This window comes from Lichenostomus cassidix, chromosome 3 (assembly GCF_008360975.1).
Source record: "Lichenostomus cassidix isolate B80296 chromosome 3, HeHo_3.0, whole genome shotgun sequence".
NCBI classification, from domain to species: Eukaryota; Metazoa; Chordata; class Aves; order Passeriformes; family Meliphagidae; genus Lichenostomus; species Lichenostomus cassidix.
The window spans coordinates 24,370,896-24,398,872 of NC_139483.1; the positions used below are offsets into that span (position 1 = coordinate 24,370,896).

The 27,977-nt window shown below is 41.1% G+C and overlaps 1 protein-coding gene across 1 annotated transcript in view; it reads right to left on the reverse strand.

Moving 5' to 3' along the window:
• LOC146439296 (uncharacterized) overlaps positions 1–18,249 on the reverse strand; it is a 223,307-nt gene extending 205,058 nt beyond the window's left edge. Inside the window, exon 1 of the mRNA XM_085054974.1 lies at positions 18,094–18,249. Within this exon, the coding sequence (XP_084911100.1) occupies positions 18,094–18,146 (53 nt within the window). The 5' untranslated portion in view covers positions 18,147–18,249. The remainder of the gene's footprint in view (positions 1–18,093) is intronic.
• Between the last annotated feature and the right edge of the window lie 9,728 nt (positions 18,250–27,977).

Consider the following 27,977-nt stretch of genomic DNA (forward strand, 5'->3'; position numbering starts at 1 on the left):
GTACCTCAGCTCCATAACAGAGCTATGGGAACGGCACTGACCAGCAAAAGACCTTGAACAAGCAGCTGGGACAGAAGTAACCTCTCCAGGTCATGGAGCAGGAACTGGAAGAAAGTAAGGTGGAAGGATCTGCGTGAACCGCACTATATTTATTGCAAGATAACTACTTGAGCACACATTCTCACTGAATAAAACTGTAGTTGCTTGGGAAGGTCTTGAATTGATATGAGTGCCTACGTGTGGTAAATGAATAAGTTTATTTTGGTAGAAGGGGGGAACTTTTCCCCCCACTGCCTACACAATGCCTAGGTGTTTGTGCAAACAAAACCCCAATTCATGCAGTGCAGGTTCTTTTGCCTGCTACAACAGACAATACCCCTGACATTGTTATTAGTAGGTTATGAATGCACAATCCTTCTGTGTGTAAATTCCACTGTTAGCTGAATGTTAGAGTGTTTGATATTTGCCCTGACTACTAAAATCACCAGATACACACCCCTCTGTTATCAAACATCAGTGTTTCCTAAATCTTGTTCTTTAAAGAGCAACATAGGATTTTTTAAATGCTCATGACATAAAACTGAAAATAAACCTCTACTTTCACTTAAAAGCCTGTGAGCACTGACTTCACACACAAAAGGCCCAGTATGGAAAGACAGACACCTTCATTTTCTATTAACTTCAGTCAGCTGCAGCAAGGTGATCAGTTCTCTGCAGAAGGTGCTGAATAAGATCATATATAAATTCACAAAAGTGTCTGAGTGTTGTTGAACATGTTTTCTGCAGATGTTTAGAGGTGCAGAACAAAGGCACCTGAAAACAGACTTGGTAAGTTTACAATTTTACTTTATCACCGTATTAAATTCCCATCCAACATCCACAAGGCACCACACATTTGTTATAGAAAAAATAAACAGCATCATATAAAACTAGACTCGCCACTCTTTGCTTTGCCTTGCATCCCTCTTCTTTTCAACTGCCATTAAGTAAAACAAGCCCCTGACAGCTGGATGTGCAGAAGTCTGCGCTGGCAATGTCACAGTCCAGAGCAACACTGCAGGCTGGAATGCTGACGCTGGCAGGGCTGCCACTACGTTTACTTAACACTCATTTCTCTCAGTCTGCTTCAGACCAGAAATGCAGGCAATGAAAACCTATTCAACCTTTGAGAACCTCGGCTGTAGCGGTTTAGCAGAGCAGGGTTTGTGCAGGTACATGAAAGAGGCATTCAGAAGATACTCCCATTCAAGGGAGGCAGAAAGAGAGCCCCCAGCTGTCTCTGGTTACCTTTTATTGGCATGAAAAGAAGGAGGCAGGAGGGGCAAGGTTTCAGGACAAATGAAAAACAAGCTTTCTAAGATTCACTGTTCAACCTCAAAACAAAAGCTCAGTGAATTTAAGCTACGGGATCTTAGCTCCATTTCTTTCAGTTTAGTAATTTATTACAGAGAAGAGAATGGAAAAGCTGCTTCAAGTACTGGATTAAACATTACTCTGAAACAGAGAGAAAAAAATATACATTATGAATTCAGATAGTTTCTTGGGCAAAAACTCTAAATTATGGATTCAGCTGGTTTCCTAGACAAATAAAGAAAAAATTGGCAAACACATGAGAAAATGTACCATATTAGTAGGTATCCAAGGCTCTTTGGTTAAAAACATTTACATCACGAAGATAGCTGGACAAAACAGCTGTCATAGAAGCATTATTAAATAGAAGGTATAATCTGTAAACACTCGCCACCCAAATTAAACCAAGGTCTGTTGAGATGGAGGAGAAATGCCTCATTCCAGAGGGCAGGCCCAATGGCTGCAGACAGCCCAGGGCAACATGAGTGTGTAGGGGGCACAGGCAGGAGTGTCACTGCCTGGAGCCACTGGCAGCTGGGGAGGAGGAATGCTGGCCAGCAAACACCCCCAGCCCTCTCAGCCAACAGGGGCACACAGCCGTGCAAAACTCTGCACCGTCACCACCTGGCTGCAAGCATGAACAAAACCCAATTTTGTGTCTTGCATGACATGGCAGACTCTTCCCCAGGTGTGGTGGATGCCCAGATTAGTTTGGGGTTTACTCTATTGAGCAGCTTAGGAGAGAAGATGGATGGTCCAAAGCTTTGTCACAGAAGCTTTGCCTTGGTGAAGCCGGTGTCCCCCATGGCTCCAGGTGCAGTTTGTGTACCCAGCCATGCCACATGAGGGCACGGGATGGGAGCCCTGGGATGGCTGCAGGAACCCTTCCTGCCGGCCATGGCACAGCACTGTTTAGCAAAGGGCAGCACACTTGCTCGTGAGGGGTGAAGAGAGACTTGGTGCAGCATTAAAGTCCTTCCCATTAAATGGAGACAGTAAAGAGTTCCTTGTTAAAAGGAAATGTAAGGTCCTCAGACACTGCAGAAGGGGGGACTGTGCAAGTATAGATTCAGTGACCAATAAATACATTCAACAATTAAACAGACTAGGTCAGTTGCAAAAAGACAAATAATTACCATAATACCTAATATTTACACACTTCTCTATACAAACCCATTGTTTTTCTGTAGAGGTGTACAAACATTACCTAACCAGTCACCTGAGGACACATGGTCAAAGCCTTGGCTTCTTGATGAACTGCAGAAGTCTTTTAAAGTGTGACCACATGCTCCAAAGTTTGTTGCATTGAATCTAGGCAACACAAGTTTAGGTACACTTGTGTAAATACCTAGAAATAACTCAGAGCCCTTTATAAATTCAGATGGCCCTCATGACACCTAAATGCAGGTGGGTTTGTGAGATCTGAAAAATAGATACATGTTAGGTATGGGGCAACTTTATTCATTTCTCAAAGACCATTAATTTACATCTAGGTTCTAAGTTTTGCTACCGTTTTAATTTCATGCCATGTCTCTTAGATGTAAGCTAGCCAGAAAGTAAACTATCTGTTTGAAGCAGTGATCTGGATAGCATGCTGGCTTTCACCTTGATACACAATGAGACAGAAAACAGGAAGGATTTACTTGGAATTCATTCGGCTGTACTTTAGGATTGTCTGTAAGGGAAAATACGCAGGTATTTATGTCATTCTTTAATTCTTTGAAGAGGTAAAATGTATAATTTCAAAAAAGTTCTTAGAAACACTTAAGATGAAAAATATTTTACTCATTACAGTAACTTCGGTTTTTCTACATCATTCTTTCAGTCTCTTAACATATCTTAAAACAAACATGGACTGCCAAATATTTTAATCAGACTACTTCTGATCTGTAATCTCTCTGATACAGATCCTGTTTTAATAAATCATTTCACAGCCTTGAAGAGCCATCAGAAGCAAACTACAGCATTTGCAGTCATAGTATAAAGTTACTTGGCATTTCTGCAGATGATATGAGAGGACAGAAACAACAGTCAAAATTCAGTATTGATACCTGAATATTTAAAAAATGGTGGATAGAGACTTGATTCCTGTCATTTGTCAGGCCATGCTACTGAAGTTGGTCTTAAAAGCTAACATTAAACGTTATGAAAGAATATAATGAGGTGCATTCCAAGAGAAATCTAACTGAAGGCAACAGAAATCATCCCACCAACATGAACAGGATTTGCCCAAAGCCCAGTGCTCAGTGTTGAAAATGCACACTGAGGAGGGAGAAAAGGCCAGAAGCAAAAGGATTTTAATCTCTTAGGCTCAATGGCTGGATTAATTATTTTGTCTCAGATCTTGAGAGACATTTTGGACACTACATTAGAGATAAATAAATTGGTATTAGTCTTACTTTCCTAAAAAGGGCATTTACCAGCACCATCTTTTCATCTCTTCTCAGATTTTATATTGGTGGCAAATCTTGCAGGTGGGAGAGTAAATACTCCAGCAGACATCTGATAAATATAATGCAGTAGTATTCTGTTATTAAAATTGCACTCTTTCTAGTGTTTTTCATTGCATTCATTTTCTGTGTAACATTCGGCTTTACCAGTATCCCAATATGTGCCTAATCAATTTTTCATCCTGATCATCCCTACCCACCTGACTCCTCACTTGCAGAGTCCTTTTAGCACTTCTTTGGGCAAGTTACACTTCCCTTTCTGTTTGAACTACAATGGGCAATTGTATGTCAGTCCCTTGTCCCATTCCAGAGAATGGACACTGCACCTGCACCTGAGCTCCCACCCACATAACCAACATTGGCAGAGGCTTTGGGAGATTCTTCTGGTTCACATTTCAGTTACTGTGCCAAGTTCAGTTCTGTCATGTGCTACTCAGCTCCTGCTTTCTCCTTTATCACATGCTCTTGCCCTCTTCCCCTCAACCTTTCAGAGCAGAGAAAGGAGCTGCTCCCACTGGAGACAGCCAGAGCCTGTCCAGACTATGATCTGAGTCTGGTCCCACACTACCACAATATCCCATGCACTAACTTGGAAGTCCTACCCATTTCTGGGGATAGCCTACTGCTCACGTAACGTTGGCTCAGCAGAGAAGTAGCAGTCTGTGAAGGGATTTAGCTGTGTTCAGAATGAAATTTTTTTCCCATTTATACGTACAAACAGCTGCATTAAAACATAACGTGTTTTAACATCCCTGCTAGCCAAGGCAGAACAAACAGAAAGCTTTCCAGAAGTGGTCTTCAACAAAAAAAAAAACAAAAACAAAAACAGAACCAGAAGATCCATCCTTTCCAAACACTGGAAAAACAAAAAAGAACAATCCTGGTGATAACATTAGTTGCTAGTGAACAGATCCAAGCTCTCTGTGACCTGCAACATGTAGTAGTAAATGCAAGAAATGGCAACATCTTACTTGCATGAAACACCAATTTAAAAATTTCGTACTAAATATGATTAGAAAATATTGAAGAATTTGAAAGCTTTGCTTCAGATATCATCATCATTAATTACTGACTGCACTGGAAACTCACATGAAAAGCTTGCTAGAAAGGTTTTACAACCTGATTCCAAATGAACTGTAATAAAATGTAAAGAAAAAGTTTGAAATAATGAAATAAAGCAAGTTATCATCGGTCACACTGATTTACGTCAGTATTTACCTGTCGCTGTTGAGCCGCTAGCAGAGAAAAGGACCCGGGTTCTCAGTGTGACAAGAAAAAGAGGACTTTATTATTTTAATTTCAGCTTATATAGACTTTTCAGAGGTCACCCAGATTGGTCAGTCAGAAACCTTCCCCCAGGCCTGATTGGCCAGGCCTGAACTGTCCAAATCTCGAGACACTGTTTTTAATAACATACAAACTTTATCTTTGTTTATAAAACACAGAAGTTCTCATGGGAAAGACCTGTGCTAGCCACATTTACCCACCATGAGATGGTTGGTTTTCAGGGAAGTTTTGGTAAATATTTTACTGACTCACTTCTTCAGGGCATTTCTGTTATAGAGCCCTTGAAAAGAGACAATAGAAATACTTAAGAGGAGCATGCAAAGGTAGTTGCAACAGAGGCACAGAAATAGAGATTAATGAGCATGATTAATGAAAATTTAGATATTGTCAGTTGTTTATCCAAAGTTTCCTTTGGTTTAGAAATTAGGCTTACAAGAACATGTAGTATCTGTCAAACCAGACATAACCACCAAACTCTCATTCCATCTTGACTCCTGCTCTTTTCCTGTATTTCAATGCTAGGTTGTATATTAATAGAAAATCATTACTATGTTTTTACAAATCTTGGGAGTAAGTATGCCCCAGTTTGGGGAAATTCTTTTATCTGGACACACACAGCATCACTACAATCCATTATAAATGTACTACTTACACTTTAAGTTGCTGCCACTGCCTCACAAAGCAGACTGAAATTTTGTACACAACTTTGACTCCTATGAAGTAAACATAAGTTTCACAAAAAATTCCCTTCCCACCACTAAGAGGGAATGCCCTGAGAAATTCACACTGCACAAAACCAGAACAAAATACTTTGGAGGAGGAAGTCATGGTTATACCATAACTATTTGATGCTGCAGGGGAAGAAGGCATAACTTGTTCAAAGCACTTGGACTGAAGACCTTTTTCTTGTCACTTATGCCATGTAACAGACCTCATCCAATTGATCTTTATTTGGATAAGTAACTTTGATGACTTTCGGGTCATTAAAGTGTTTTGCCCTTCTATCTGTCATTATACAGACTGTGAATTACAAAGTTTTATGAGGTCCTTGGGAAGGGGTTTTCCTTACAAGCTTTTAAAAAGATCAAACTATTTCATCATTAAAATACGGTGCAGTGAACATTCATGAAGATTTTGTCTACTTTCCAGTGTTGTGGCTTTTTATTTTCTGCAAGGTAATATAAGCAAGATCAGCTTCTAGAAAAACACCTGAAAATACTGTGAATAGAATCACAGAATAATAGAATAAGTTCAAAGGAACCCATCAGGATCATCAAATCCAATTCCTGGCCCTGCACAGCACACCCCAAGAATCACACCACGTGCCTGAGAGTATTGTCCAAACACTTCTTGGACTCTGTCAGGCTTGGTGCTGTGACCACTTCCCTGGGGAGCCTGTTCAGTGCCCAACCACTCTCTGGGTGGAATTTTTTTCCCTGATATCCAGGCTAAACCTCCCCTAACACAACTTTGTGCCATTTCCTTCATTCCCGTCACTGGTCACTACAGAGCAGAGATCAGTGCCTGCCCCTCCCCTTCACAAGGAAGTTGTAACTGCAGTGAGGTCTCCCCTCAGTCTCCTCTTCTCCAGGCTGAACAGCCCAAGTGCCATCAGCCACTCCTCATATGGCTTCCCCTCAAGGACCTTCATCATCCTCTTGTTCCTTCTTTGGACACTCCCTAATAGTTTCATATCTTTCTTATACTGCAGGGCCCAAAACTGCCCACAGCACTGGAGGTGAGGCTGGCCCAGGTCAGAGCAGAGCAGGACAATCCCCTCCCTTGCTTGGCTGGCCATGCTGTGCCTGATGCCCCCCAGGACAGGCTTGGTCCTCCTGGCTGCTAAGGCACTGCTGACTCAGATTCAGTACATAACATAAGGAAGATACCATGGAGGAATTCAGGAGATTGAGCTGCACTCACGATTCTGCATCACTTTACAGACGTTGCTGTGTTACAGCTAGCAGCCAGAGACGGAGGCCTGTATGGTTTCTATTATATTGTTGTCCAAAATAACACTAGAAGATAAAAAGACACAGCTGAGAAGTACACTGGGATGGGGTTTCAGAAAAATAACTCCAGTTTCATATCTCAGTTGGGTCATGCTCACACAACAGGAACGAACATTTTGTAATTGAAACAGTTGAACTAGACTTGTATAAACAAGACCTGATAAAGTTTAAGTTTTGTCTGACAGTTTCCAATGTTCAACTGCTGCTTTTTCTAAGAATTTCCAATTCCTGGAAATTATAAATTTTTCATGAGTCCTCTGATGAACTGTGAACATATAATGGGAAATTAGGTGATTGAAATTAAATCTTGTGTCCAGTTTGGAATTTAATTAGCTTGATTTCAAACACTGAATTGTAAATGTACTGAGAGTATGCTACTCCAAATACTAATTATACTATTTCTAAATTGTTCTAGAACATTTCAATATGTTTATATGCCTTGTTCACAATGTTTCCATGATTTTAAGCATTTTAATTTAATAACCCCAGTAAAGACTAAGCTTAAAGGTCATACTTGTCAGTGTGACCAAAGTTTTTCTATTCCTAATTGAATATAAAATCCAGTGAAATGTCGCTAACACAATTAAATCGGTGCTGTCAAATGATATAAGCAAACAAATCACAATCTGGGAGAAGGTCTATAGGCAGAAGACCCAACCATTCATTTCAATGTCATCCCACACTTCTGACTAGAATTTCCCAAGGCAAAAAATACCCCCAGTCCACCTTTCACCCAAAACAAGAAAAATTAGTCAAAAATCACTACAGAAGAATCAAAATATTTTTGATTGATTTTCTGGGGGGGGGGGGGGAATCTCCATAAAGCAGAAAGCAAATGTGAAAGAAAACTATTTCAACATTTAAGCTAAGTAGTCTTGCTGCCTATATTAATGAAATATAGATTATAATTTCTCAGTCTGCCCTAGAAAAAATATGCATCTTTAAATTTCAGGGGGCAAGGAAAGGCTTAGGGATGAACAACTGCTGGAAAAATATACACTGACCTAAAGGTAAGAGGAAAAGTGAGAATGTATCCCAGAGGCTCTTCCATTTCCTGTTGCCACTATAAGAAAGGATAAGAACTGTCTGCTGAGACAGTTTCTGTCTGCTGTTGGCTGGCTGGCTTTGTATATTCCCTGGTGTTTCTCTGCTTCAGTCTTGGGCTCAGTAAGTTTTCTCACCCAGGCATCTGTATCAGCTATTAAGAGTAAGACCAGAAAGACATAACTTAGCAGCAGAAAGGGAATTCTCTTCTCTCTATAAGAAAGAAGATGTGGACTAGAATTAGGTGCCAAAAAAAACCCACCCAAAAAAAAAATACGCAAGACACCTGTCCATCCACACTGAGAAAAATCTGTGCAAGGGGCAAGCGGATGTTTTTCTACCTAACAGAATAAGCAGATTTTCTAAATTTAAAAACTTCTGATAGTATCATAGTTCATATTGCTGTGTTGAAAGAATGATATTATGCAATCTGCCTGTGGCCATATCTGAGAACTCTCCTGCAAATGGCCCATGCCTGTGTTAGCTGCCTCCTCCAGCTGGTGGAAGCGGGTGGCTGTGTGCAACCTGTCTGGTAGAGTAGCCTCTGCAATGACCAAGCTCCATGGAAAGCTCTAATGGGCTGGGGCAGGGAAGACCATGACCAAAATGGGGCATTCCCAAGCGCAGCTAAACTTATTACTGGTACTTACACAGCACTAATGTCTTTTTAAACTAGCATACTATACCTTCCTTTTTCAGGAGGCAGTTACGAGTGACCAGCAATCCTGTTATTTAACAAGAGATGCTTGCAAGGAAAACTAGAGGTGTTCACTCTGTTGAGCTCAGGGATGAGCTGCAGGTTTTTGGGGGGTACTGAGAAGCAGGTTCACCGCAACATCATTAAAAAAACAGATATCTTAACATGGCCCTCAACATAATATTCTAATTTTGCTTTATAGAACTTAGTGTAACAATTCTTAAAAATTTTCCAGCTCTAACACACAAGCGCGTGTGCTGTAAACAACCTCTCACCAGCTATATTTGCATTCATTGTTACTCCTTAACCTGAAACCTCAGGTTTAAATAACTGTCAGCTGATATTATCAATGTTTGGTTTATGAGTCATTCAGCCAACACAATGGACGGAGGAAGAAAACAGCACCTTTACACACATGCCCTAATTTTTCTTCTGCCATGGGGAGCAGGAGAAACAGAGAGAAGGCACAGGAAGGATTTGTAGTCTTAACAAAAATATACATCCCAGCCCAGAGTTCTACCTGTTAGGCACACATAAACTCATAAATCAAGTCATGAACAGAACAGCAGGAAAACAGCTCTGGGACATTAGACCAAATGTTTTGGTATAGTTTCAAGTTGCAGCAAGATACTTTCTGCTAACTTGCTTCCTATTTAAATTTTCTCCTTCACACAAACCACAGATTTCTATACGTTTTTTTCTTTTTCTTTTTCTTTTTTTTTTTGGCCCTCAGTAAGGCTCCAGAAATTTGAACAGTGGGGAAGGGAGATAAAAATCATTGCTCTGGATTTGGTTTTATACAAAGTAAGGTCATGTAAAGAAGGAAACGTCTGCCCTCCCACACACCCATGCTAAGGACAGTTTTGCTAAAATTAGCCACTGGTGGAAAAAGCACAGAATCGAGTTGTTATCATGAGTCCTTCTCTTTTCAGCAGAATTCTGCACCATCCCAGAGCCCAGCAGACTCAGCCTTGCAGGGTGCTGAGCACCTTGTCTGGCCACTGGCTCCAACAAAAGCAAAAGAGAGCAAGGCACTGTTGCCAGTCTCAGATTGCACAGATATGCCCAGACTGGAATCATCTGGGATGCATTAGACTGGGAAATCTCTCGTCTGTGCTAGCATACCTGCTTTTTATTCAGGGCAAGTGTCGTAACAAGATTTATATGTTAGTGTGCACTGATAAAATTGTCTGTCAGAATCTGGGTTGGTCATTCTTATCTCGATATTAAAATTAAATATTCCTATGAAAATTAGCCTTGGCTTTTGTTGCACAAAGTAAATAAAAAACTATTTGTTTTGTTTGAGGTGGTGAATTGCAGATATCAGAATAAAACATAAGGAGGGGAATGGAAAATTTTGCATTATGGCACTAGGTGGTTCATTACATTTTATCTGTGCTACAAGATAATTTTCAAGGGTATCATATTCTCTGGAAATTGCTAGAGCTACTAAACCTGATCACAATTTCAACAATAACAGACCAAAACCAGTATGCAAATACTGACTTCCTATCTTGTGTTCAGGTCCTGCTAGCAATTGTTCAAGTACAAGCATATTAGATTTACGAGCATTTACCTTATCTGCATCCTTTATTCAGAGGTATGGACCCTTACCTACACCTTTGTGATGCCTGGTAAATGTTCAAGGCTTCAGCACTTCCTTGCTTCAGCCAAATCAAAACCATAAGTAGCACTGCAATACTCAAATTTTTGCCAGACAAAAAAACAGCCCCAGAAAGTTGCCTGGCCTCCCTGTGTGGTCAGCTGGAGCGGGCAGACCCTTCCCAGGGGCACTTATTTTCACCATCACCACCCCCACCTCTCCAAATTAACACACATGGGATGAATTGTCCTCTAGACATGCCTCACTGACTACAGACAGGGCTTAGGTGACTAAATTCATTTCTCAAAATAGGCAAGAAGAATCTGTTACTGGAATCTAAGTTTCAGGGGGAGCAAAAATAAAAAGAAAGAAAAATCACCTTCAATAACAACATGGATGCCTTTTCCTTTAAAAGCCCTACTCTGTGGATCCTGTGGGATCATGCACCCACTGGGCATTCTGCAATTGCCCTGGCTACCAGTTATTTCTGGTGCAGGTCTGGGCATTGATTTTTGACCTTTTGGAGTCCTCTTAGTGTTAGGTAACACGGCTTGCTCACTCCTTCCCCAAAATGCACAGGAGAATAAAGCAGAAAAGTGAAAGCAATAGCAACATTCCATCAGGAGGGAAAAGAGTTAAAGATACGAGGCGCAGGAAAGCTGTCTTTCTTTAGGAGCTCCTACAGTTTCAGTCACTTATTAAAAAAGGATTTATATTTCTGAAGTAAGGATCTGTACTTCCTCCCTCTGCTAAAGCCGTGTGTTTCTCTGCCAGACTGTGATGAAAAGGGCCCTCCCTTGCGCATCGCCAGCCAACGCTGACGTCATCCTGTTATTCTTTTTCACCTTGCACACATGTTGAGGCTTCTCTGTGGAAGTCTTGCTGAGACACACATCTCTTTGTCTCTTGTTCCTCTCTGCTCAGGAGGCCTTTTTTTTTAATCCTGGATTTGTTTTGCACATAGCTCAAGCAGGAATGTTTCTGGGATTTCCATGGAGGAGGATCCATACATGTAAATAATGCCACTCACTAATGGCACCCGACCATCCATTAAAGCAGAAGTCATTTCTATGAAGAGGGGCTTCTACAGAGCTCTAACTAGGAGGTCTTGCTCATCTCTTGTTTGAAAACTCACACGTGGTACCTAACTACAACTGACCCAAGAAGAAAGGTCAGGAAGATGGGTGCCTTTTGCACCACAGCAGGGTTTGGTAGGTGGATGTGGAACCAGCCACAGGGTGATTTATCTGCAACAGACCCCTCTCCTTCCTGCATTTCTAGGAAATGCTGCAAAGGCTCCATGTCTCTGACAGTACTTCTCCCTACTGGAAGTGAGAGAAGCAGAAAGGCAGCATTTAAAGACATGGCTAGGGATTGTCTAGATTTTTTTTTTTTACCTGCTGGTGTGCATTCTTGGCTGATCTGTGCATGTTAAGCATTGATGGTTGCAAAGGAACTCTTGAAGTCACTTCCCTTTTCCTGGCCAGGTCACTTCCATATATCCCACTCTGTTCTCCTGGTAAATAAAGAGTCTTTCACAAATGGGCATCACCATCATTTGCCAGAGAAGCTGAGCTAATAGGCAACAGCACTGCACAGCAAAGACACAGGGAGCACTTCAGACCACTCCAGAGATCAGTTCAGATATGATGCAGGTGTAGCCACAGGCTTTCCTTGTGGGAAGCAGAGAAAATTGGATAGCTGTATGTTGTGTATCTTTGAGGTTTTTAGAATGACGAGAATAAAGAGAAACAAGACTAAGACGCATATTAGGCTACCTCTAACAGATCTTTTCCACTTATTGAGAAGAATCTCCCATTGAGCTCCTGGGAGGTTCTGAGACCCTGAGGACTCCATGCAGAGGCTAAAATTTGCAGCCACAAATGGCACTGTTTTTCTGTGCAAGGCTGAGCTATCAGGGAAGGTATCAGTGCAGCCTGTTGCTAGTGATACTGTAAGCAGAAGACAGAAACAGTGGATCTTTTGTTTATCAGCCCTCTACAGTGTACAGCCCCTTTGTAAATAATAAGCCACCTTTCTGCAGCTCTCATATGATGCAATGCAACATTTTCAAGTCAGCTCAGCTAAACTGAACCTGCAATCAATTGATACCAGTGAGTTAAAATAGTGCTGATATGAAAAATGTCTATACAAGGAAATTCTGAGGAGCACAGTGCAAGAATAAGTTTAACTCAGGCAGACGTGCTCTTTCTAATAAATGCAAGTTACTTTTGACTGGTCTTCACATCTCAGATTTACTACTTTACTATAGGAATCATTGTATTGCCTTATCAGGGGCTCATATGAAGCTATGCTTACTCATGCTTGCAAAGCATTTAAGGATTAGAAAGAGCAGGGTCTGTAAAACCATAAAGAATACTTTGTTATCATTATCATTTGACCAGAGCAATAGGGAAATATGCTTTAAAAATGCTTCAGTTCATTAGTTCATAACTATCTTTTAGTAGCTATAAGTTTAGCTGAGAACCTAAAAGCAAAAACCAACAAGCTGCAAGGTAGCAGGTTCAGACTTCATTTGCCTCGATACAGGCCTATTAGTTTGCCTCTACCACAGCTGGTGATTACTTTTAACACTCTTTGTAATCCAAAGGTAAGAAGCACAGGTACAGGTAAAGATAAGAAGTATATGTGAAGGTAAGAAGTAGATGTAGACATAAAGTAAAAGCAAATTAATCTGAGACTCATGCTGAAACATCTGTGTCCCAAAATGTTACCCTCTTGCCCACATCCCAAGTTGCTATCCTTCTCCCTGCATAAGCTTTTGGGGTCTCATTAATGCACCAGGCAAGTCTACACAGCAAAGGGCTGTTAGAGATCCTGACGTAGCTTTGAGGAAACTGGCTTGTCTACATGGTACTTTGCAACGCCATGCACGGATGCCAGCTTAGATCCCAGAGGCAATATAGCCTTGTCTGTAGAGCAAAGCACCCACGCTAATTAGCCCTGCCCCTGAGGATGCTGCGGGAACGGAGCTAATTAGGTATGCTGAGAGGCACCTCTGTTAATTAGCCCAGGGAAAACAGAACAACACTTACAGAGCTTCCGATCATGGCATTAGCTCAGGGATCTCTATAGTGTACTTGGCTGTGTAGCATAGCTGAGCCCACATCTCTCTTGAGCACCATCCTAAGAATCTAAATATCTTCTTTCAATCCAGTCTCAGCATCTGACCCTGCTTTTGCAAGTATTCATAGTGGTGTTTTTTCTCTTGATGGTAGGAAAATTAAGTAAATAGATTCAAAAGAATGAAGGGGGAAAAGCCAGTAAAAACCACACTACAACAATCTAGTGTTATTAAATTCAACTACAGGTAGTGACATGCCTGTAGGGAAGCACTGGATATTCCTAACCCATCTTGATAAAAGGCATACTTTGGCTAGTGGTGCATATTTTGCAAGCAGTGTATCTCTAAAGGTACTGTTAACTCAAGCCAACTCAGTCACAAACACAGACTATGATATATTAAGTTGTAGCCATGCAAGATTTTCCATTACAAGTTCAGGGCTGAATGGAATCATTTAGGCACAGGTACACACCTAGAAAAGATGGGCAGCAGTTTTGTCCCCTTCCTTCTCCCCTGGTTGCACCGTGCCTTGGGACAGGGCTGTCCTGGCTGTTTCTCCTGCCTCCTGTCTGCACCAGAGCCCTGCTCATCAAGGATCACTCTCCGCGCTGTGCACAGCACACGAGGCTCACGCCAGCACTAAGCACCGCACGCAGCTCTGCCTCGAACTCCCAGGGTTGCTATACAACAGCACAGGGGTAAACAGCAGCATTTCACTGCAGCCAGCACAGATAGGAGGATGGGGATGTGACTATTGCTAAGGGAACGCTTCCAAATGCCTTTCCAACCACTCTATCGTAGGTACGCATAAAAACGCTGAGTTTATGCCTCTCAGAGAGAAAATGTGCGTGCTTTGTGCCATTCCAAGAGGGGGTTTTACGGTTCTTATTTTTGAAAAATGGAGCACAGTGATTCCCAATTACCTTCCAGGCAAGTGTGCAAAGGCACCCATTTCTTTACCATGTGTTCCATAAAAATGTTTTTGCACATGGGTAACTTCTGAGGAGGACCTGAGCCCTTAAGTCCTGGTTTGAGTTCTTGATCAAAATGCAAAAATGCATGGTGAAATTTTAAATCAGCCTCAAAAGCTTATAACGTGAAGCTGCTGGAACAGCTGAGAAAACCAAAACTTTTAAGAAGTGGATATTAGGAAATCATAAATACCAGAGAAGGCAGAGGTTTCTTCTGGAATTAATGTGGTTGCAGTAGACATAATACTTAGGTTTCTTCTAAAGATTGCTACAGTTTAGGCATATAAAAGCAAAATAATTCTAGTTCTTATCTTTCAGGTTCCCAAGAATTTAGTATTATGAAATGAATGTGGAGGAAGTGTATGTAATATATCTGAAAATCAAAGTTCACTATTTAATCTTTACTTCTTATCCTTTAGGAAAAAAAATCTTAAAAGTATGGTTTATGTAGCTTTATGTTAATTGTCAAAATAATATAGTGTCCTATAGCATTTACTAATGCAAACAGGGATATCTTATGCAACCTTGACTTTACAACAGGGGTTCTGGATGTATACCAGACACACAAAATGGTCATTAACTTGATATGATATGAGAAAGGTGTTGAAGTGAATAACTTATATAGTAGTAATAGTGGTTCTGTCTGTGGACATTTTATCTTGCTTTTGAATGGCAAAAAAGATACTTTAACATGCCTTGTCTCTGGGCAACTTTAGAGTGACCTAGAGACTTCTCGGTTTCAGAGTTCAAAATCGGCCCCTCCATTTATACTCGGCTGGTGTTTAGACCAAAGCTGCAATACATCATGTTGTCTCACAGAGACTTAAAAAAAAAAGAAGAGACTGAAATCCTAGGCAGGAGCATCCCATAACTCTATAAAAGTAAATGCTGTGTCCCTAAATAATGGAAATACCCCAATGCTGTTTCCAGCTGTATAAATAGCTCCGATTTTCAGCTTTACTGCCAGAACTTGGTTCATACCATTCAATTTGTTTGTCCAATTTTACATCTACCAATAACCATTTTCTCCTCTTCTATCTATTCAAAACAAAACCTGAAGCACAAAGGTTATCAACTCCCTAAACCTCTTGTGCACAGACAGACCCACAAGGTCTCTGTCAATGAACAACAGCTAATCATTCATTCTCATTATACTGGCACATAAATCTTCTGAGTGATCAGGAAAAAGGGAAGCCTGCTACCCTCATAACATTCCTTGCGTGTCTGCTGAAGGCGTTGTGTCTATACATTGCCTGCGATTCCCAGAAACACAGAGTTAAGAATAATTCAACAGACATAAGGAGGACTAGGAGGGAAGCATAACCTGCATGTAAACTTTGCCCAGAAGTCCTCAAAACTAGTTGCTTAACGTGGTTATGAAAATAAAGGAAAAAAAGAAGAAAAAACATACTATGCTTATCAGTCTTATTTCTCAAGGGCTGACTGGCCTTAGTATAGTTTTGCACACCATCAAAAAATAAAGAAGTTGTGGTTAATACTAGAGCTCACAGAGCTCACACTCATTAGAGCCCCTAAAGATTTTCTAATGGAGGAGCTACATGGTTTCACATTTCTTGAGGTACCCTGCACTGACTTCTTCCAATAATCCACACAACCTAGAGGTCCAGCAGACAACAAGCTGACATTCACAGAGCTACAAAGTCATCTGTGAGACAGAAAGGTCAATCAACTGGCCAGAAGTGTGTCCGGGGTGTAAACGTGGCATTTCATAAAAACAGCATGGCCCAGATCTGCCTCACGTGTCCACACAGGCATAGCCAATTCCTTTTCTGCAAAGGAAGAGCTGCCATTTCATTTGAAAAAGCATAAACATCTATCTGCCCTCCAAAATCCTAGAATTATAAATAGTTTGAGTGACAAATACTTCTGTCACAGTGTTCGGGATACCTTCAAAAGATATTCCCAGCACTGTATATGATTAACCAATGCCTGGCAGAGTTCACCCTTATAAATATATCCTGGATAAGCCTGTTGGTTTGAACAAGAATTTGTGTGTCTGTGTCTAAAGGAAGAAGAGAAGAAACAGAAAGGTTGGTCATGTCAGTCACTTGTACCTTTTTCAAGCTGACTGGTAGAGTTTAATATCCATGCTTTGACAGTAATAAGAGCATTGAATTCCTAAACGTTGGGTATTACATTGCACAACAGGTTTTATCACAGAAAAACTGAGTAGTCTTGATGAATGAAGTTTCACATAGGTTACTGTTGAAAAAAAATTAGACATTATTTGCATAGATTGCATTAAGTTGATTTGTTTCCCACCCCTCCCAAGTATCTCAGTACCTTAGAAATAAATTATAGTCAGAAAGTCATTAAAATAAAATTTAAAAGAAGTCCTGAAGTAAATTTCAAACCACAAGACAAAGCAAACGGTACTGTAGTCTATTTTAAGACCTCCTCAAAGTTATTCATATTTTAGTTGTCAAACAATCATACATCTCCCAGACATCTTTTTTTTCCCTGAAATCCTGCTATGGTGTCTTGCACAGACACATTAAATTATTTCCTCTTCAATATGTTAAGAAAGAAGAAAGAAGCAACCACCCTTAATTCACATGTGTTTCTCTTTAAGAGAAAGGGTCTCCACAGTTCAACAAGGCAAATAGTTCTCCGTAAATGAAGCCATGCTGAGATTTTTAAAGCACCTAGGATTAGGAAAGCAGTAGTATTGGCAGTAATGTCATTGTCACACAAGCTAGAAATACTCCTTCTCACCCTGTTTTTTAATTCCAGCCTTCCTGGGACAATGTTTCAACCTGTACAAACCAGATTCTTTACTAAATTTACAACTGTGTTGAGAAACACGTCACTATAGAGAAGCACGAGGAAAGCTGTGTGAAATACTAATGTTTAAATGCCCTTTCAAATGTACTTGTTGTCATTCTGACCCAGCTGGAAGAAAAAGGGGGACGAAACGTTTGCAATAGCAGCTTGCCTTGGTACAGTCTGAATATGGGATTTTGCCTGGTTTATTTTAAGTCTGAGCAGCTAGCAGCTGGAGTATGTCCCACATGCTAACACTTGGAATTCCCCAGGGAGAAGGTTTGTTTCAAATGTACACGCCAGCCCTCCAAAGCTGATCGTCTTTGCACTTTATTAAGTTTACCTACTCCATCCTTGCCCCAAGTCTCGATGGTAATGCACATATTCTGAGCAACTGAACCTCATTGCCAGCTTCATATGGACTGGTTTTGATTTAAATGCAATCTATGAACGATATCTACTTGCACACGCATACACACTCCAGGCAGATATTGAACAGACACAGCCTTGCAGACTTACACAGCAGCTGTGACAACAACTGATGTCACCTCCTTTGCAGAAATTTCCACAAGCGTCTTCCAAAGGCCAAGTTAAATGAGATAGAGCTTATCAGTTTCTTTAAAGTGCTCTGGATGAGACCAGTCCATGTGACCCCCTTTCCTGGCCGCGGGGGTGTGGTATGTCACAGTTCCCCTATCAGCTGGCACATGGCGGTGGGAGATATGAGACAGCAGAAAAGTAGTAGTAACAACATCACCCAGACCGCTGAAGACAGAGTGAATACGCTGAGTAACTTCAGTGTGTGCTCACTTACTTTCTGAAAACAGGTGGAGGGTTTTCAGCCCTGACTTCTGCTTGCACATCCCACTCGGCACAGATGGGTGGTAATGTTGCCAGCTATGCTTTGGAAAGGCTACGGTTCGTTAGCATCGTATTAACGCCTTTAGCAGTGAGTTGCAATGGTTTTTTTTTCCCTTCACAAGCTTTTCCCTTCTTTTGGATATTCTGTGAATAAAAAAGAAAATACTAGCAAGGATGTTTTTCCAAAAGGAATTGCTTAAGATAAATTCCGTGCCTCAGTTCTTGCAAAAGAAAGATTAGAGAATTTCAGAAGATACCCTCCTCAGTTTTACTGCTGAAACTACTGAATATTTCAGATTTCCTTCACAGCCTTTAATTATTATTAAATGATCAGTTGTAAAGAGTTCATTTTTAAAGCTTTCACAATGATTAATTTTATTCAAAATACCAACTAGCCAATAACATATGAACAGAAACAAATATAAAATATTTGCAAAACATCACAATACCTCATACTTGGTAGGACAAAAAGACTCCTTACTTAAAGAAATTTAAAAACATAGGCATAGTACTGAACATTGTTTTTAGCAGTTTTCACCCCAGGGCTCTCCAAGTTTCTCTACATGGGCCTGTTAGCACAGAGGACAGCCTTAAGTTCTTACCCCAAGCTAGTTATCATATTTTGGTTAACAAATGTTGGTATTGCAACTTTTTTCTTTGTGAATGTGCCCTTACAATTTCTGAATTCAAATTCTTGCACCAGCACAGTTACAGTCACTCTAGATCACTTGGGCAATTGATCACTCTAGATCAATTGTCCCTTGTAAATTGTGCTGTTGGTGCAAGACCAACAGTTTCTGGAATACAGCAGCACAATGTATAAACTCTGGGTCTAGCACAGCAGTGAAATATAGGTATATAGTATACATAAGTACTCGACAATTTGTGGCAACAGCACCAAGAGAAGCTGAAATTCAGTCTTTTTCTCCATTCCTGAGCTCCTTCTCCTAGCCCTGCTACTCAGCGTGGAACGACAAAAGTTTGGGGATTTTAAATCAGATTTTTTTGCAGCTCGGCCAGATTGCTCCAATCTTACTGCAATCCCACACCTGTTAAGAATCTCCCTGACTCCTCTAACCAGCTCACATTGGATGAAAAAAACTAGCTTGCCTTTACCCATTTCCTCTTTCAAAGTTAGGTGTCTGCAGATAGAAAAATAAGCTTTCTAGGACACAGACAGCCTCTCCTATTTCACTGTGGTGCGCCCAGCTCAACTGGGCTGGAACCTGGATGTTAATGTCACCTTAAATAATAATATTTTTTCAGGTGCTGGCCAGAGTTTTAAGATATAGTTCCAGCAATAAGCATATCAGAGTAGCCAAGACACAGCTGCTCGAAACAGCAACGTGCAGTGGTTATATATGCAATGAAAAAAGACCTCCTTCAACGAAGCTATTGAAGACAGCTGCAGATCAGTCCTCCTCAGGGTTCATTAGCTTTTTTCATCTTCTGTAAGCCAGCCCTAGGCACGACTTTAGAAGATGATTAAACCAAAGATTTGTGTGTCGTTACACCCTCTCCAACTCCAGCTGCAACTCTTTATCCATGAAAGCCTCAGGATCCAAGATCCAGGATAGAAGCCTTCCCATCCCTGTACTTCCTTGGCATGCTGGTTACAATCGCTGTTCCCACCACTGCTGATGTCTGAACTGTGATTGGTTAAAGACCCTTAATCCTTGCTGGAACTGTATAAACAGACGTAAGGTTTGCCAGCCACCTCATATCACTGATGAGCCCCGGACTGTAGCAGACAAAAGGCCTTTCAGTATTCTCCCCAGCAAGTCTTCCACAAAGATGGAGTGAATTTTGTGCCCAAGTTCACTTCACCTTTATGCTGTAGGGATGTTCTAAATGGTTCTGTTATGTATAGGACAGATATCTATTTATATGTAATCCTGACCATACTGATGGTGAGATGCCAGCCATGAATCAACAGAATTTATAAAGCTTTGCCAAAGGCACTCCACATGGGTGCTTTAAGTGCTAAAAAAGGCCCTACTTTTTTCACACCTGAAATATGGGTCCATAGCCCCTACATCTACAGCACTCACAAGCCACTGCATGGTAGCCCATGCACAGGGATTTTAAATTTTAAATGCAGACACATGACCTCAGATTCCACTCAAAGGACTATCTGTGTTGCAATGTTTGAGACTTACAAGTGCAAACATAGCAGAGGCACTAAGGGCTTATGTGGAAAAATAATTATTCCATGTTAAAAAGGAAGTTAGCTTGCTTTGAGCAGAGGTGTTAATAGACTAACCTTTTTCCCCAACACCAGCCTGCTTACCTGAAAATATGAAAACATCTACTAATGCAGCGTTGTATTTATTTGAGGTGGGTATCATATTCCACTCATGTTAAATGTCTTGCTGCATTTCAGACTAAGATAGTCATTAATGGGAATACCAGTTATAAGAGTCATTTAATGAAAAATAAGCCCTGGACAACTGTGCTGCAATTTTAGTAATTTGGGGGCAGAGGCATGCAGATCATAGCACACAAATACGGCTAAATTTAAAAGAGTATCTTCAGAATAGACACCTTCCCCCCTTCCACCAGGTTCAGGATAGTTAATAAGAGCTGGATCTTGAATGACAGTACCAAAACAGGGACTTGGCACAGAGAACACTTGCTTCAGCTGAGAGATCTGCCAGAGTACAGATAAAACCTTCAGCAACTGGAACAGGGGAAAAGGTGGAAAGATCACAAAGATCTATGGTAGAAAAAGTATTTGGGTCCCTGTCAAAGGCGGCATTACCTTGTTTCCCAAACCAGGTTTCTTCTCCTCCCCCTCTCCAATATATTTCAATTGCAGTCAATGGTAACTCCCAAGCAGTGGCAAAAGTGACAATACTTGCATAGACATGGCAATAGCAAATTGAGCACAGGACCACTGGTTGCTCTGACTGTGCCTGACTAATATTTCCCTAGCCCCTCTTCTCTTTCCATTAGCAGAAAATTAATTTCCTCTGCCAGCATAAGTGGGCACATAAGTAGGCTCCTAACCCTATAAAAACTAGTCAGGCCTGAAAATAGGGAAGACAAAAACCTACAGGAAGAGTTTAAACTAAGCCAGACCCTATTGAGAAAACCAAGCATTATGCAGCTGTACCTATAGGCTGGGTGGGATCTCAGGAACACTGAGAGTTTGGGACAACCTCCTCACCTGCTTTCCTTCCATCTGGAACTGAAATAGGCACAAGCTAGAAATCACCTCACTGACAGCAATACAAATATGTCTAGGAGAGACAAGTGCTGTGGATGCAAAGTAGGTAACAGTGACCAAGGACACTTGTTCTCCCAGCAAATGCCTTGTACCTGAGAGGGATGCAGGACTAGCATGGATGGGCAAGACCTAGAACTCTGCATCTCCTTCCTTGCAGTTTAAATACGTAGATACTCCATTTTGGTTCTGAATTTCTTTTGGATAGGCTTTGAGTAAGGCTAGGAAAGGATAAGCTTTGCTGTCTCTGATTGGATACGCCCTTCCTTATATATTTTTTCCAGCCTAAAGGGGTTTAGACAAGGGGCCTGGAAAGAAGACATAACTGCTAGGACACTCAATGGAAGTTGTGGCTCACCAGCTGCTAATCTGTGTGGCAGGGACTCCCTGGACATCCACATCTCAGTGGAAGCCCTCCCATAACTGTTCCTCTCAGGACTCCATTATCTCTAGTGTTAGCATCTCTGGAATATAATTTAGATCTGATATAAGACCTTAATTAGAAAAGGGAAAAAATGGGGCTTACAATATCTACCCCTATCTATGTAACCTTTAGCTCTGCTTCTATTAATTGATCCATCTGCTTCTCAGATCTGGAACTGTCTGCACTCAAGAGAGGACCCTGCTTGTGCTCTGTTAGTGGAAATGGGTGTGTGTATTTGAGGCTGTTTGTGCTCTTAGGGGTGGGTTCCTATCCTCTAAAATAAGCAAGTTGCAAGGCTGCTTTATGGAGATGCATAACACAATTTCTCACCCAGAGCCCAAGGCAGATCATGCCAGGCCATTTGGTAAGATGTTGCAGTGCTAACACATGGCATGCATGGGCACCTTTTATATGTGTCACACACACCTACTTGCCTGGAAGCAAATCAATAACTCCCTACACCAAAGCTTGCATTTGTCTGCTCGTATTAGAGGTGGAATGGTGCCTGAGGGAGGGCCATAGGCATTCCATTACTTAGGACCAGAGCCTGAGCAAAATGGAAAGGCTGCTAAAAATAAGCAACATTTGCTCATTGGTATAAATAACAAAAGTGAGAGAGAAAGAAAAACAGAAAGAGAACAAGATGAAAATGAAAACTTGGCCCCAGACCAGGCCTTGCAGAATGACTAGTCGCCTCCTCATTGCCAATTCTCTCACCATCTCCACTATGGGCAAGATACTTTCCACTGCCAAGTGCCCTCAGCTTCTGCCCTGAGAAAACCATCACTTGCAGATTTGCAGTGGGCCTGAGTATAGCAGATAGCTCCCACAGCACCTCACAAAATACCACTGTGATCCCTGTGGTAGCTTGTGAATTATTTGTGTTATCTCTGTTTTGTTTATTAAGGGTATTATGGAGGGGGGTGGGAAAGGGAAAAAGTTGTACTTCCATAAGGCTATCATCATTAAAAACTTTATCCTCTCTTTATTAAAATAGAAATAACTTTTGGATTCCCATTTTTCTAATAGATTTAATGAACAAATAAGTCCCAGACCACCCTTGGCTGCCTATCCTCAAGTACTAAGGTTGAGAAAGCTAAGCCTATCTAAACTTGGAGGAAAATAAGACCACCAGTCTAAATAAAAATTCACCCTTGCCCTGTATTCCTAAAAGTACTGTACACCCCCATGGCACCAGACATTTCAGGGTGAGCTGTCTTTTTACTGGAGAGTTTAAAGCAGAGTATGCTTCTAGTTATTTTTCCTTTTGGTGTCTCATTAATAAAAAGCAATAACAATTGGAAACCAACTCCCAAAATAGCACATCTAATTTTTCCTCTGCTTCTATTTAATGTATTTTATTGTAATAAAGTGCATGCACGCACACACACAAACCTATTAGCCCTACAATTAAACAAATAATGGTATTAACAACTCCCACCCACCGCCTTAAGCAGGTTTAGATGGGAGAGTAGAAGCAGCTGTCTCTGTCCTGCATCTCTGCCAGAGGTCACCATCCTGCAGCAGGATCAGCTGATCTGCCTGGATAAACTCCTGAGCAAGTGTAGTGTACAAGCTGCATCATGATCATAAACCACCTCCAATTTCAGTTTACTCTGGCAGTAACCTCCTAGAAAAATAAGGGAGGAAACCTAAGGCTGGTAACCGTTTCATCTCTTAATATCAGATAAACCCACCCTTGATTACATTTCACAGGCCCAAAAAATGGAACAGTCAGGAGGTTTATAATAATGCTCTAGGTTGCCATGAATTAACATGAATTCTTGTACTGAAAAAGGTCACTAACATAACCACTGAAATACACTGCTAAAATAAGAGCTATGAGAGGTCCTCTGAAGTCTATCCAGGCATGTGTAGACTTCGAACATTTTCAAAACTAGCTAGCTCTATGAAATTATGCTATTTTCAAACCCAGGATTAGGACTAGGACAAGTTTGGGTATCTCCATAGGCCCCAACAGTGTTGCAATATCCAAGCTATCACAGCTACTGCCTGAAATCTCAACCAGCAAAGAGACGAGAAGGACAAGGTTCCAACTCAAGTGAGAGGTATTTTTTTCACGTCAGACCAACAGATGATTGACTCAGAAGCTATCAATGTCTTTTTGGCATCCAAAGTGGAGACACACATACTTACAGTGGACTTGCTTACTGGTAATTATAGAGAAAACAGCAGGTGGTTACAGTTAAGTTTCTGGTGCACAGATTTCACACTGTCAGATTCCCACGAAACAGAGAAAGATGTCAGTTTTGAGTAATGGTGTGAATGAGAAGAGTGCTAAACAGTAGATATACCTTGAAAGCAGGAAAATAATAAAAAAGGAATGCCATGGTCTCCATAGTACAGGGAGGATATGCAACAGAAGATAAAAAACTGAAGGCAAGATTTATTATGCTTTGTCTAGAGCATTAGGTAAGGCATTGGAGGCTGGGAGGTGTGGGAAGAGAGAAACAACTTTCAAAAGGAGAATGATTTGTGATATCTGGAAGGGGTTTGTTTTGCAGTGCTTGAACCACATTTATGTAGCTGCAATACCACAAAGTCCTGGTATAGATGCATTGCACTGTGATGGGAGGATCTTCTCTTGTGGCTTTCACCACACTTGTCCCAGCCTCCTACATATGGTTTGCTCTGACACAGCTCCAAGACATCAAACCCTGACACAGCCATCCTATGCACCCTTCTCGTGCCACCCTTCCAAAAAACACAGGCAAGCCCTGTTCCTCTTGGTCACATTTGTAATTCTAGTCACTTCCCTGCACCTAAGGTAAATTCAGAGCAGGTATATCTGTACAGAGACAAGCAGGATCTGGTGCTTAATATGTAAATCCTGCCAAAAGTCATTCTCTAAACTTCCATGCCGCATTTTCAAACTATCTTATTTAAATGATCCAGGAACACTGAAAGTATGAGAGAAGAGGGAGTAGGACAAGGCTGGCACATGTGGCAAGGGCAGGCATGGAGCCAGCCAGCTCCCACAGGCCAGTGGAGGCAGCCCTGCTAGCGCTGCACTCGAAGCCACTCTCCCAGCTATTCCTGTCACAGGCCACTCCTGAAGCCACTCTCCTGGCTATTCCTGTCACAGGCCACTCCTGAAGCCACTCTCCTGGCTATTCCTGTCACAGGCCACTCCTGAAGCCACTCTCCCGGCTATTCCTGTCACAGGCCACTCCACAGAGCCCTTGCCAGCCCCTGGAGGAGGGCACAGGCATATGATAAGGATAAGCAGGAGCTGAAACGAGATGGCACCAAATTAATTTCCCTCTGCACGACCTATGCAGTCGATTTTCTGGCATCTCAATAAGCACAAAGAGAAAGGCACTGGAGTAAGCAGGGCCCTGCGTCAGCAAAATAGCATTTCTCACATGAAACACTCTGGCTGACAGAGCTGTGAAGGTGAGGATTACTCACTGTTTCCAGCACCGTACCACATGTTTAAGAGATGAAGGGACAGGGAGAGTATTCATCTCATTTTCCTTTCTTATTTCTTTAAAATAATTTAGAGTGCACCATTTCTGCCTTTAAAAAATCAATTCAGAAAGAGAGTCCAGTAGTTTATTACCAGGCAACACTTCTACTATGGAACACTCTGTGAATGACCCAAAAGCAAATGTAATGATATCATCACAAGTATCAAGAAAGTAAAAACTGAAAAAGAAAAGGATTTATCTTCAGCTAGCCTAAAGTAAATAGTTCAATCAAACAAAGAAAAATAAATCTTGACAGTTGCATCCAGTTAAGAATTAAGAAAAATATATCTCAAAATGAAGGTCACCAAATATGACCTTCTGTATTGTCCAACCAAAGAAATTTTCTCCACTTACATTTCTGTCCATAGTTTTTACTTGCTGCAACTTTTTATTAAATATTTGAGCAAACAAAAGGAAATAGCAAAACCAGAAGGGAGGCAGGACAGTCTTTTTCAGGGAAAGTGGAAACATTCAGAAAAGTGGGTCAAAGGAAATGCTGAAAAATACAAATCCATCCTTCAGTTTAACTAAAGTCAGAAAGAACAGAAAGTACTAGTCTACACACAGTTATTGTAGCACTTAGTGGAGAGTTCAAATTTGCCTTGGAAATTAATAAAGCAGAACAGTCACCCAATATGAGCAAATAGGCCAGCGTTTGGGACTCAGGAAAAGGCTATGCTAATAAAATAACACAGTGGCAAACACATGTATTTGTCACAGATCATATATGTCCCTTTCTACCCATTTTTTTAGTAGAAACCCAATTTTCTGTTTATCCACTGAAGGTGCATGTTAAAGAATGATACCTGACAGAGGGTAAGGGCAGGAGGGGGCTGGAGGTCAGGAGAAGCGCCAGTGACAAACCATCAGCTTTTAGATAAGGTTGATGGTGGCTCTAGTTGCATTACAAGGGAGAAAAGCACTGGAAGAAGCTCTGCCTCACAGCAGGATTTAAACAAGAGGGAATTGCCCATCTGCATAGTCTTCAGAGAGAAAAAAGCAGCTAAACCAGGAGAAAAGAGGAGTAAGAGTGTGGTAGCAGAAGGAAGTAGAAGAGGGTCAAGGGTGCAGAGCAGCAGTTGCCTAGTCCAGGAATGTGCCTCTGGGAAAGGTTCTCTGTGGCTCTGCAAGCATTGCCTCCTACAGTCAGGGTGGCTGCTTTGAGCCAGGCTCTTCTGGGAGCCCTGGGAGCAGCAGAAGCTGCACTCCAGAGGTGGGGAGCCTTGCCACAGTCCTCTTTGTCCAACTCTGTGATGCTTCATGGCCACGTCTTACCCAGCTTTCTCCCTCATGGCAAATTTCATCAAGAAAATGTTTACAGCAAATAAAACCTTTGAAGGGAAACCACAAATATTGAGGAGGGTTGTCAGCAGCAATCAGACCTGTGTCCTAGTTTATAACTACAAATGCAAAGTAAATGAGAGTTGATTTGGCAATAATGTGAAGAGGCTGTCCCTCTGAAACTCCAACCTTTCTCTCCATTTCAGGCCATGCCATGCCTCCTATATTACTATCAAATAGCTAACTGGCAGAGAAATCCATGATGTAAGCTAGTAACTACACAAAATTAGCTCTACAAACTGAATTCATTCGCTCTATTTGCTCTCCTTTGCTGAAACATAAAATTTGTTATGAGTCAGCATATTTCACCAGATTTAAGATTACAACAACAAGGGCAAAGGCAGGAAAAGATATCACTAATGCAAAAGATGAACAAAAATCCAGCCTAGGGACAACCATGGCAGCAGACAAATTCTGTATACCTGAACTACTGTACTATTTTACTGCCATCTTCTATTTTCTAGTCCTAGTCTAGCATTTCTAATAAAAAAAATTAAAACCCCTAAAAATTGGAATTTCCTCCTATGAAGGATTAAAAATAAAAATAAAATTTAAAAAAAAGAAAAAACACCACCCACCCATGAAACTAACCATTCACTACAATTTCTCCACAATGATTTGTGGAGTGAGACTTTTTCTGCAAGCTTTAAGTACCTCTGTATGATTAATAGAAAAATAAACACCACTTGCCAAATAAATCTGCACTAATCTAATCTAACAGCATCTAACCACTCTACTGTGTTTCCCTATTGTTATACCCCTATGGAATGGCTTTGCTAGCCCTCCCCTAAACCCCTTGCTTCCTGTACCTCCTGCATCTCAAAGGCATGCAAATGAATCCTTAACAGTTTTTCCCCTTCTTTGACACATACAAGTTACTTTTTTTTTTTACCAGGCTAGAAACAAACAGATTATATTTATTTACATTGTGATAGTCTCCAAGGTTCCATCCAGCACAATGGTGAGCGCAAAGAAACGATCATTAAAGCAAGACCAAGATACAAGCAGTAGCAATTGACGCTTGGAGCTCAACACAGACAAGATTTCGGTTGTGAGCATGCACAAAACAGAGAATTCTTCATTGCACTCCAGCAGCACTGAAAGTTATAATAGTTTCCTCCACTAAATCTTTTGGTATTTCAAGAATGGGAATGTATTACCTCTTAAGTTGGGTTTCTACCCTTTACACTGTCATAAAACCTGGTTTCCAATACCTCTGTCAATGTATATGAGCTATTGTGAAAAACAGGAACAACCCTTATTCCCAGGCAGTTAAATCTACGTGCCTAGGTCAAGTGTTATTAGAACAAAGCCAAAAAAACACACAGCCAAATGGAAGTATGGTTTCTTG